The following is a 12,832-nucleotide window of genomic DNA, read 5'->3' on the forward strand; positions in this document are numbered from 1 at the left end:
GAGAATCAAAAAACTGAGAATCGTATCGTTTCAGATATTCCAGTATCAATACAAATCGAAATATCGATATTTTTGACAACACTAATTCTTAGCTAAAAACACTTCGTTCTTTCAAAAATATATGTGCTCATTAATGTATATTTACTTCTGTAACGACAATGACTTATGAGTTTAATGTCTCGGGGAATAATTAACTCAAAAGGGATTTAATATTCAATATTCATGAATTTATGAATATAATTTGCTAGTCGTTCATTACGTATTAATTTTCCGATAGGGAAAATTGTTTAATTAAATTCAAGTAACCCTTTACGGAATTGCTTGAAATTATCCTACTAAGTTTGTCCTGCAAATTAGTTATAGACTTTTCAAATCAATTCTCAATAAGGGATTACTGCTTTACGAGCGCATAAGAAACATTAACTTTACTGATCAGGACAAGTTCAATATTTCAAATGGTCATACAGTTTACTTTACTAACATAGTAGCATAAGCAGTTAGGTAAAGTTAGGTCGCAAGTTTCATTGACTTTGTGTATGTGGGAGAACAACAGACTCAACTCATAAAATGTCTTTTGGAGGTTTAATAAACACAGACTAAAAATAACACTACGATTCACACAGAAAGTACACACTAAATATGCATCAAGAGAGTAGAAATATAGATATTAACGAAAGAATACATAAAAGAGAATAATGAATAGACTGAAATTAGAGAGAGATAAAAGAGAGAGAGAGATGGGACAAAGAATTAGGGATAAGAAGCAGCTTTCCTTCAGTTCATCAAATACAACCTTCACGGAGTTAACTTGTCCCAACGGGAAAATAACACACCCTCTTAACAGCAGTTTGAATTTGGAAGATAAGAATACTTGCTCTAGTTGTGGCTTCTCGCGTGTGTGCGTGTGTTCCGAGTTCAAATGCCCTGCGTGTCCGGCGGTTCTTTCCGAGGTCGAGAGGGAAGCAGCTGGTTGCTCTAGCGATGCTTCGTGTTCTCCTCCTGAAGAATGCCCTTGGGGCTAGTAAGTTGATGAAGCGAGGAGAAGAGGATTGTTGAAGATCGGATTGTAGAAGAGAAGATTTTTGGAAGAGCTGAGGCCTGTTGGCCCCATAGTGTGGTGGGCCTCGGTTTCTGGTCCCACACAGCACATGGCTCTGTGTCTGGAGCCCCTCCCTGCTTGGGGGGGACGTGTTGGTTCAGCCAGGGAGAGAAGACAAGAGCATTTCGGAAGAGACTTTCAGAAGAAGAGAGAGAAGGAGGGCATCCGAGCATCTCCCTTTTAAGGTCTGGGGGGTAGTCCTTTCCTCCAGGGTTAGACTTAACCAATGAGATTGTTGGGATTTCCAGGCGGGAAATTCCTCAGAAGATTTTATGGCCCTTTGTTTGAAAACTTGAATCAGTGGGTCTCTGACCATTCATATTCTAATTAATGCAACAAACACACACTGCATTTTCTGAATAAGTGATATACATGGAAGTGTAAGTCGTGAAGTGAGCATTAATTTGATAGGAGACATGACATATATGAGGTTATCTGAACTAGTAAATTGTTAAGACAAAGACAAAAAGATGCAAAATACCATACAGAAGAAACATTTTACAAGACAGTTATGTGTTTACATATAATGTCCTGGGGTGCATGTTCATTTATAGATGGTTTGTCTATAATTTGAGGTAAAAGCGTGTGTTTTACCAAGTTTAACTCTCTGGGTATGGAACTTTTCATGTGGCCAAATTCTTTTGGGCCATAAAACATCTTATCAGATGGTTTCCAGGGTAACGAAGAATCTTTCTCTGTTGTGTTGGGGGAAGGTCTGTTACTAAGCACAAAGCATTCAAAACATATTTGTTAAATGTAACTGGCGATTGTGTGTTTGATTCGCCTGAGTCGCTACACTTCTTTCAAGTAATAAAGTATTCTCGTAAATTTATAATATGCCATTGAAAATACATACGGGTGAGGGGTTTGGATGCCAGTCGCAATGTTGCCCCTCCATCTTGAAAGTACATTAGCCAAAGAGGGACATACCCGTAAATTCAAACTTCGCCTTTCGCGTTTTAACACTCGATGGCGCTCATGAACGAGGTCGAACTGGAAGCCATGTTAATCTTGGACTAAATCGGCCAGCGTAGGAGTTAAAACGAAATCGGAATTGAGAGGAACAGAAACTATTATTCACTGGATGGTCATATACCTTTACACCGCTAGATGGGGGAAAATATCACACAGTGTAGCTTTAAAAAAATCGGAAGTCGTTCAACCCCTAGCGAGTTGAAATGTGGTTAAGGTGGCATCTATAGTCCATTTCACAGGTGTAGATAATGCCAAATGTGCCAAGTACTTGCATATCTGCGGAATAACACATAATGTCTTTGTGTGAGCAGGTGTGTGTGAACCCTGCTGTGGTGCCGGTGTTTTCTGAGTGTTTGAGACTGTGTGGAAGCTGGCTGGCTGAATCCTGTCTGGAGAGCCCTGCGATCATACTGGAGAAATATCTGGAAAGGGTAATGCGCTCATATATTTTGCAAGACATGATGGGAAATAAAAGAAATTCAGTGACACATAAGTAGTCTATTAGTGTGCACTATGTCTGTACTATATTTTACAGTAGTAATATTTTTTTTATTGTGTAATTTTCATGTTTTTATTTCGTAATATAATAATGAAGTAAATTATTATTAAATGCCATATTAATATGTAACCATACAATTTTAGCCAATATGTGCAAACAAGCAAGCACAGCAAACCTGGATTTTTTTAAATCACATTTTATATGCCAATTTTTATATTGAAAATCGAAATTAGATTTTTTTACCCAAATTGTTTAGCACTATATGAAAGTACCATGACCTTTGTGTTTGGATTAATGATGTCTTGTTGTTGGATAGGCTGTGGAGGTCATTGAGGACCACTGCGGAGGCTCAGACGCTAAACTGCAGAGCCAGAAGACCCAGGCTTTCTTTTCGCTTGCCCGTTTTTCGGATGCACAGTACCAGAGCATCGAAAACTACATGAAGTCATCTGAGTTTGAGAACAAGCATGCTCTTCTGGAGAAGGCCAAGGAAGAAGTTGACCTTATGCGGGAGAGGAAGGTCAGCAACAACAGGTCAGCATGTAACTGTCTATTTTAGTATTTTTTTGCTCACCAGTTACAAATAAAGTGTTAAACATGTATTATATGCATGTGCAGATACACAGTAAAAGTTCAGAGAGAACTAGAGCTGGACGTCAGGGCATTGGCTAACCTACAGGCCGACCGCAACCGCTTCCTCCTCAAGGCTGTGGAGAATTACATTCAGTGCCTGGAGCTGGGAGAAGAACATGACACCTGGGTGTTCAGACTGGCCTCCCTCTGGCTGGAGAATGCTGATGTCAAAACCGTGAACGACATGATGAAGGTATGACGACATCTACGTTTCTTAATACAGATTGATCTCATGAAATGGTGTATTAATGACACGCCAATTCGTATGCCATTTTGGTGAGGCTATCAAGACGCATTATCGTTTTTTAGCGTGTTTATTAACACCATTTCATTCTATCCCCCTATACTGCCCCTACCCCTAAACCTACCCATCACACACACACAAACACACACACACACACACACACACACACACACTGCCCCTAAACCTACCCAACACACACACTGCCCCTAAACCTACCCATCACACACACACACACTGCCCCTAAACCTACCCATCACACACACTGCCCCTAAACCTACCCATCACACACACTGCCCCAAACCTACCCATCACACACACTGCCCCAAACCTACCCATCACACACACTGCCCCTAAACCTACCCATCACACACACTGCCCCTAAACCTACCCATCACACACACTGCCCCAAACCTACCCATCACACACACTGCCCCAAATCTACCCATCACACACACTGCCCCTAAACCTACCCATCACACACACACACACACTGCCCCTAAACCTAGTCATCACACACACACACACACACACACACACACACAAACACACACACACACACACACACACACACACACACACACACTGCCCCTGCCCCTAAACCTACCCATCACACACACACACGCGCACACAAACACGCACACACGCACACACACACGCACACAAACACACACACACACACTGCCCCTAAACCTAGTCATCACACACACACACTGCTCCAACCCCTAAACCTACCCATCACATACACACACACACACACACACACACACTGCCCCTAAACCTACCCATCATACACACACACACACACACACACACACACACACACACATACACACACACACACACACACACACACACACACACACACACACACTGCCCCTACCCCTAAACCTAAACCTACCCATTATACACACACACACACCCACACCCACACACACACACTGCCCCTACCCCTAAACCTACCCATCATACACCTACACACACACTGCTCCTACCCCTAAACCAACCATTCACAAGAAACATTCTGCATTTTTACATTAAAAAACAAACATATTTTAGTATGTTTATGAATCCATTTACAATGTGGACACACACACACATAATGGGTTGTTTCGGCGTAGACATAAACGCAGAATCACACAGCGTAGACATACAAGATAGACACGCGGATAGCTCAAAATGCGTACAGATAACACGCCACTTGGCTTTAGAAAGGGGCGTGTATGTTTACGCAAAGTCACGATGTCAAGTCTCTAAATAGGGTCTAGAATCTAGATTCGGGGTTGTAATTTGCGTTTGTGTTTCTATTAGAGTGGTGTAAAGAAAATCCCATCATATAAGTTCCTGCCCCTGATGTACCAGTTAGCTGCTCGAATGGGCACTAAAGTGTCCAGTTCCGTGAACTCACAGGACGTGGGCTTCCATCCTGTGCTTAACGAGGTAACGTTCAGCTACTCCTTTATTTTCATTCAGAATTTTAACCCCATAAGTGAAATCTAGCATAGACTTGCATCTAAAATATGTTTTATCACCAGCTGATCTGTCAGTCATCCATTGACCACCCTCACCACACTCTCTTCATCATCTTGGCACTGGTCAACGCCAACAAGGATGAGAGTTTTTCTCGCAGTCGTTCATCCAAGAGCAGTGCCCGCCAACCCTCACCGCTGGACTTGGTATAAAACACACAACACCTCATAAATATAGCCATGAAATAAATGAAAAATTAAAGTATTAGTTAATGAATTAAAATGAAATTAAAGTGTTAGTTCTACCAAAAATAAAATAAGACACTATTATAAAATTCAAATTACATTTTTTTGCTGATATTTATTAGCAGTATGCATTTTATCATGTATTTCTAGTGCATGCGTTTATAATAGTCTTTTACATTTCGGCAGCGTCTGCTAAACATTTGTAATGAGAAGACATTTCTGCACGGTTCTGGGAGTTTTTCATGTCTAGTGATAATGTCTAAATCGGTGGTTCTCATCTGGTTCGGCCATGGGACCCACATTTTCCCTTGGTCATTATGCAGCGACCCATATTTTTAGGAATTTGAATCAAGTATGTATTCCTCAAAAATAGTTCACAAGCACACACATGCCAGTTATGTAATTTATTGATGTTTGTTGGTAAATTCGTTTTCTTACTAATATGCTCATAATTTCATTTGACATTTATATATGTGACCAGTCACGGAAAGTAGGGACGCAAGTCGGTTCTGGGGCATTTTGAGTTATTCATGGATTCTGAAAGTGTAGTCTCCAAGCTTTCCAACGATGTGTAACACATGGAAATCTGATAATATTTGGAGAAGTTGTAGCCATCTGAATTTAGGCCTTTAGAAAAGTGTAAACGAGAGAAAACACCTGTTCTCACCTGCTGGGAGTGACAATAGGCCTCATTTACATCTCATTTAGATAAGCCACACCCCCTGTAAAGCTGCATGGTTGCTAGTAACGACAGACGCAATGGGAAAAATCGGACCGCATTCACACCAGTCAAGTCAAGCAATTGAAGCATTATTCAAATGAATAGCAGATGTTAACATTACCATCTAAAAGGCCATTATAGTAATGGCGGTTTTTGGCAAGTGATACGATGCTAACGATTACAATTAAAACTGAGCTAGCTAATAACAATTGGTAGATATGGGAAGGTCTAAACATGGACTAAACATTAGATAACATGTAGGCTACGTGTTCTTAGAATGAAACTCACCAGATTTGAAACAGAAAAGTATTCTTGCAGATCTCGATGCCTCCAATGAAATAAGTCGCTCGGGCACACTTTCTCTTTGTCGGGGTCTTCTTTGTGGATGTAACCATCTCCGAAGTTGTTTGCCTCTAAATGTCCAATAATTCGCTTGTCCTGCCACTCTTTTTATGCAGCTAAAGAATCCAGCCGTATGTTGTACATAATGTCTGGAGAAAGCTTATGGCTACAGGTCTTTCTCCCATGCAGAGAGTTCTCTTTTCTCCTCGTGTAGCATTTACAGTCAAAATTACGGATTTTCCCCATTTCGCTGTCTTTATGCCCATTAAGTGAGCGCTTGTTCATATGCATGCGGCTTGTCGAAGAAGTACTTCGAAGCATTTTCGGTGTAACAGCCATGGTTCAGCTCGTCTGTGATCATCTTTGCGGCGTCCATCTTCATTGAATTTTGATATCAGCTAGAGCCGGCCAGAGCGCTGCATAATAAGTAGCCACGCTTCCCTCGGAGGGCGGGGACAATAACAAAAGAAACAAAAGCCTGCTTATCCCGTATGGAAATACACACAGACAGTGACACGCCCCTACTGCGTGCTACAATCTCCGAAAACAAGCCGATTTCAACCTCAAAATGTACGCTTTTAAATACACCAATACTGCTGTCTCAAAAACAGAGAGGCTTCTTCGTGATCTCAACTAACAGATTCTGCAAAAAAACAAAAATCAAAAAATTTGAAAAAAAAAATGCTTCTTTCGCATTTTGCGCGAAAGTTGTGCTGCCGACTTATGTCCCTGGTTTTCGTGACGGGTCACATATATTGAAGTGATATATAGCGTGCACCACAGCAATAGAAGAGCGAATGCTTTGAGCACAGAATAACATCCGAAAGTTTGTTTGGTGAGAGACTTTTTATTAAGTAACAAGCTTAATGCAGCACTAGGTAACTTTTCAACCTTCATAATATATTTTCAAGACTCTTGTGATGATACATCGACTTACAATAGATTGAATGACACGTCTGCCATAGCCTGATGGGGTCTGTATCGTTTTTAATCGTACCAATAAACTTCGAGTTTCGGGTAGTAACCCGAGAACAAAAAGAACTACAAAATTCGACTGCTTTACGGCATATACGTCACTTCCACCAACACCCACACTTCCTTACATTCGGACGTGCGAGCCCAACTTTGTTCATCGGATAATATAGTCATGTCCGAAGCAGCAGAGACAAATAAGAAAGAAAAGGTTTTGTTGGAGGAAAGCAATAAGAGGAAAAAAGTGATGGGATTAAAGGCAGGACGAGGGTCAACATTGGACCAGCGTTTGCTCGTCGGCGTGAGCTGAAGGAGGCGTGCCCGACCGATGCGGTCATGCTTGTTACGGTGAGCTACCACTCAAACATTGAACTGAAGTATCATATAGATTCTGTAAAACGGTAACCAATAGACTACTATAATGACGCTGGCTTGTAAACGTGAGCATCGCGATTATTTGGCTTTTGAAAAAAATAAAACCCATGAAATTATATTCATATGACATGCTGAAACATACGCCACTGACTGTACCTGGGATGAAGACATTTCACACGCGCCGCCAGAAGAACACCTGCATGTGAACTCCTCCTGCAGTGTTCAGGGGAACTGTTATAATAATAATAATAATAATTCATTACATTTATATAGCGCTTTTCTAGGCACTCAAAGCGCTTTACATAGAAGGGGGAATCTCCTCAACCACCACCAGTGTGCAGCATCCACTTGGATGATGCGACGGCAGCCATATTGCGCCAGAACGCTCACCACACACCAGCTGATTGGTGGAGAGGAGACCGAGTGATGAAGCCAATCAGGATAAGGGGAAGATTAGGACGCCATGATGGACAGAGGCCAGTGGGCAAATTTGGGATTTTTAACGACCACAGAGAGTCGGGACCTCGGTTTAACGTCTCATCCGAAGGATGGTGCTCTTTGACAGTATAGTGTCCCCATCACTATACTGGGGCGTTAGGACCCACACAGACCACAGGGTGAGCACCCCCTGCTGGCCTCACTAACACCTCTACCAGCAGCTACCTGGTTTTCCCAGTTGGTCTCCCATCCAGGTACTGACCAGGCTCGGCCCTGCTTAGCTTCAGTGGGAAACCAGTCTTGGGCTACAGGGTGATATGGCTGCTGGTGTTAGTGCTGCACCAACCCGCGGGCCTCTTTTATGAAGTTATTTGGCCCGCACCGCACCACTGTATATATTTGTACAACCCGCCCGCAACCGCAACCATTAAATAGACATATGGGGTCCGCGGGTTATGAGACGCATCACTAGTTCAGGGCTATCAGGGTTGTCATGTCAACAAATGCACGCGCGATGGCACCCCCTGTTGTAGGATGACTGAGCTTACGACAGCCGTTGAGGACATTATTTTTTCTCAACTGTAGGGGGACCCCGAGAGCAAAAGTTACCCAGTGCTGCTTTAATAAATAACTTTAGAATAATGACAGGCATATAGCCTGACAACATCTCATCTGACCGCAGATACTGAATCAGGACAACACGTTTTTCTCAGGCACTCTTAACTTAAGCTGCATCTGACAGAAGAGTCAACAGCATTTCTTTCAAAATAAAATTCTCACATCAGTAAAACATTTAGAATTACATTTGTTGTTGTTTTACAGTAGCATTATGTCCTGACTAACCTTTTTGTTACCAAATGATAAACCTTAAATGTGTGGATCTGTAGGAACGGGCTGAGGTCTCTCGTAAGATCATTGACGTGGTTCGTAAAAAGAGAGCTATGATGGTCAAAGACATTGAGACACTTTGCAATGCCTACATCACTTTGGCATACATGGATGCCAGTCGCCATAAAACTGAAAAGAGTAAGTAAAAGTTCACTTTTACTGTCTGTTCCCATTATGATGTAAGTCTGTTTGCACTAATAGGTACAAAAATCCTAAAATTTTACCTAATAAATGTACAGATCCAGTTTTTACTTTAAAGTAATACAGTATTGTTCAAAATAATAGCAGTACAATGTGACTAACCAGAATAATCAAGGTTTTTCGTATATTTTTTTATTGCTACGTGGCAAACAAGTTACCAGTAGGTTCAGTAGATTCTTAGAAAACAAATGAGACCCAGCATTCATGATATGCACGCTCTTAAGGCTGTGCAATTGGGCAATTAGTTGAATTAGTTGAAAGGGGTGTGTTCAAAAAAATAGCAGTGTGGCATTCAATCACTGAGGTCATCAACTTTGTGAAGAAACAGGTGTGAATCAGGTGGCCCCTATTTAAGGATGAAGCCAACACTTGTTGAACATGCATTTGAAAGCTGAGGAAAATGGGTCGTTCAAGACATTGTTCAGAAGAACAGCGTACTTTGATTAAAAAGTTGATTAGAGAGGGGAAAACCTATAAAGAGGTGCAAAAAATGATAGGCTGTTCAGCTAAAATTATCTCCAATGCCTTAAAATGGAGAGCAAAACCAGAGAGACGTGGAAGAAAACGGAAGACAACCATCAAAATGGATAGAAGAATAACCAGAATGGCAAAGGCTCAGCCAATGATCACCTCCAGGATGATCAAAGACAGTCTGGAGTTACCTGTAAGTACTGTGACAGTTAGAAGACGTCTGTGTGAAGCTAATCTATTTTCAAGAATCCCCCGCAAAGTCCCTCTGTTAAAAAAAAGGCATGTGCAGAAGAGGTTACAATTTGCCAAAGAACACATCAACTGGCCTAAAGAGAAATGGAGGAACATTTTGTGGACTGATGAGAGTAAAATTGTTCTTTTTGGGTCCAAGGGCCACAGGCAGTTTGTGAGACGACCCCCAAACTCTGAATTCAAGCCACAGTACACAGTGAAGACAGTGAAGCATGGAGGTGCAAGCATCATGATATGGGCATGTTTCTCCTACTATGGTGTTGGGCCTATTTATCGCATACCAGGGATCATGGATCAGTTTGCATATGTTAAAATACTTGAAGAGGTCATCTTGCCCTATGCTGAAGAGGACATGCCCTTGAAACGGTTGTTTCAACAAGACAATGACCCAAAACACACTAGTAAACGGGCAAAGTCTTGGTTCCAAACCAACAAAATTAATGTTATGGAGTGGCCAGCCCAATCTCCAGACCTTAATCCAATTGAGAACTTGTGGGGTGATATCAAAAATGCTGTTTCTAAAGCAAAACCAAGAAATGTGAATGAATTGTGGAATGTTGTGTGTGGAATTGTGGAATCATGGAGTGGAATAACAGCTGAGAGGTGCCACAAGTTGGTTGACTCCATGCCACACAGATGTCAAGCAGTTTTAAAAAACTGTGGTCATACAACTAAATATTAGTTTAGTGATTCACAGGATTGCTAAATCCCAGAAGAAAAAAAAATGTTTGTACAAAATAGTTTTGAGTTTGTACAGTCAAAGGTAGACACTGCTGTAACAACAACGACTAATGAGTTTAATGTCTCGGGGAATAATTAACTCAAAAGGGATTTAATATTCAATATTCATGAATTTATGAATATGATTTGCCAGTTGTTCATTACGTATTAAAATTTTCCGATAGGGAAATTGTTTAATTAAATACAAGTAACCCTTTACGGAATTGCTTGAAATTATCCTACTAAGTTTGTCCTGCAAATTAGTTATAGACTTTTCAAATCAATTCTCAATAAAGGGATTACTGCTTTACGAACGCATAAGAAACATTAACTTTACTGATCAGGATAAGTTCAATATTTCAAATGGTCATACAGTTTACTTTACTAACATAGTAGCATAAGCAGTTAGGTAACGTTTAGATCGCAAGTTTCATTGACTTTGTGTATGTGGCAGAATAACAGATTCAACTCATTAAATGTCTTTTGAAGGTTTAATAAACACAGACTAAAAATAACACTACAATTCACACAGAAAGTACATACTAAATATGCATCAAGAGAGTAGAAGTATAGATATTAACGAAAGAATACATAAAAGAGAATAATGAATAGACTGAAGTTAGAGAGAGATAAAAGAGAGAGAGAGAGACAAAGAGAGAGGGAGAGAGAGAGACAAAGAGAGTGGGGGAGGGTAAGAAACAGCTTTCCTTCAGTTCAACCAAATACGACCTTCACGGAGTTAATTTATCCCAACGGGAGAATAACACATCCTCTTTACAGCAGTAAGAATAAGAATACTTGCATTCTTTTTGGTTTCGTTTTGGCTTCTCGCTTGTGTGCGTATGTGTCTCTGCGTGTCTCTGCGTGTCTCTGCGTGTCCGGCGGTCCTTTCCGAGGTTGGGAGGGAAGCGGCTGTTTGCTTTAGCGATGCTTCGTGTTCTTGAAGATCGGATTGTAGAAGAGAAGATTTTTGGAAGAGATGAGGCCTGCTTGGAGGGCCTGCATTGGTGGCATGGCTTGAGTGCCAGCCCCCCCCCCCCCGTGGGTGTTGGCTCCCACAGGAGAGAGTTGAAGAAGAGCCAGAGAGTTTTTCCGAGAGAGAAGAGGAGGAGAGCCTGTCTTCACTGGTCTTTTAAGGTCTGGAAATAGTCCCACCCTCCAGGGTTAGACTTAACCAATGAGATTGTTGGGATTTCCCGGCGGGAAATTCCTCAGCAGATTTATGGCTCTTTGTTTGAAAGTTCGATTCAGTGGGTCTCTGAGTCTTCATACTATAATTAATGCAACAAACACACACTGCATTTTCTGAATAAGTGATATACATGGAAGTGTAAGTCGTGAAGTGAGCATTAATTTGATAGGAGACATGACATATATGAGGTTATCTGAACTAGTACTTTGTTAAGACACAGACAAAAAGATGCAAGATACCATACAGAATAAACATTTTACAAGACAGTTATGTGTTTACATATAATGTCCTGGGGTGCATGTTCATTTATAGATGGTTTGTCTATAATTTGAGGCAAAAGCTCTGTGTCTTAAACTCTTTGTGTCTGAAACTTCATGTGGCCAAATTCCTTTCGGGGCCATAAAACAGTCTTATCAGATGGTTTCCAGGGTGACTGAAGAATCTCCCTCTGTTGTGTTGGGGGAAGGTCTGCCACCCAGCACACAGCTTTCACAACAGATTTGTTAAATGTAACTGGCGATTGTGTGTTTGATTCGCCTGAGTCGCTACATAATCCCCCCTTTCGCTAGTTGTTGTCCCTCCTATGGACAACAACGAGCGATATCAAAGATTCAGGAAGATCAGACACACCATAGCCATGTTAGGCTCCAGTTGTTTGTGTCTCCTGAAGTGATGGTCGTTCCATGGCAGATAAGGCAGACAGTAGCCCAGTTCAGGTCTCTGTGCTTGTGCAGCAGGTGTCGAGGCAGCAGGTGCCCTGACGGTGCGTCACCTGTCATCCAGAAGTCCGTTTGTGTGGTGCAGGTGTGCTGTGGGCTTTCTGCAGCCCTGGGTGGAACCATGTTCCTCGCAATGGCCAGTCAGTCCTTTAGGTCTCCTGCCTAGGAAGATGGACTGTGCATCTTGACACTTTTATGTCCTATGCTGACTAGGAACTTTTCCAGAGGGTGCCTCGCATTGTGGCCAGGCTGGGTGCCTTCTGGTGATCCACTTTGGTTTCTCTGTTTCAAAGTTCAAAGTCATTGGGGTTTTGAGAATCCCTTCAGAGGCGGCCTTGTGTTCGTTAAAGGCCTTCTTTCTCAAATCACATGCATGACA

The 12,832-nt window shown here is 41.7% G+C and overlaps 1 protein-coding gene and 1 pseudogene across 1 annotated transcript in view; one reads left to right on the forward strand and one right to left on the reverse strand.

Annotated features, from left to right (window-relative positions):
* Positions 1-12,832, forward strand: part of atm (ATM serine/threonine kinase) — a 196,984-nt gene that overhangs the window by 159,965 nt on the left and 24,187 nt on the right. The window contains exons 47-52 of the mRNA XM_067450073.1: positions 2,386-2,505; positions 2,890-3,107; positions 3,192-3,399; positions 4,759-4,887; positions 4,983-5,123; positions 8,898-9,036. Coding sequence (XP_067306174.1) covers positions 2,386-2,505; positions 2,890-3,107; positions 3,192-3,399; positions 4,759-4,887; positions 4,983-5,123; positions 8,898-9,036 — 955 coding nt within the window. The remainder of the gene's footprint in view (positions 1-2,385; positions 2,506-2,889; positions 3,108-3,191; positions 3,400-4,758; positions 4,888-4,982; positions 5,124-8,897; positions 9,037-12,832) is intronic.
* Positions 8,223-8,339, reverse strand: LOC137085515 (5S ribosomal RNA; annotated as a pseudogene).

This window comes from Pseudorasbora parva, chromosome 8 (assembly GCF_024679245.1).
Source record: "Pseudorasbora parva isolate DD20220531a chromosome 8, ASM2467924v1, whole genome shotgun sequence".
Classification (NCBI taxonomy): Eukaryota; Metazoa; Chordata; class Actinopteri; order Cypriniformes; family Gobionidae; genus Pseudorasbora; species Pseudorasbora parva.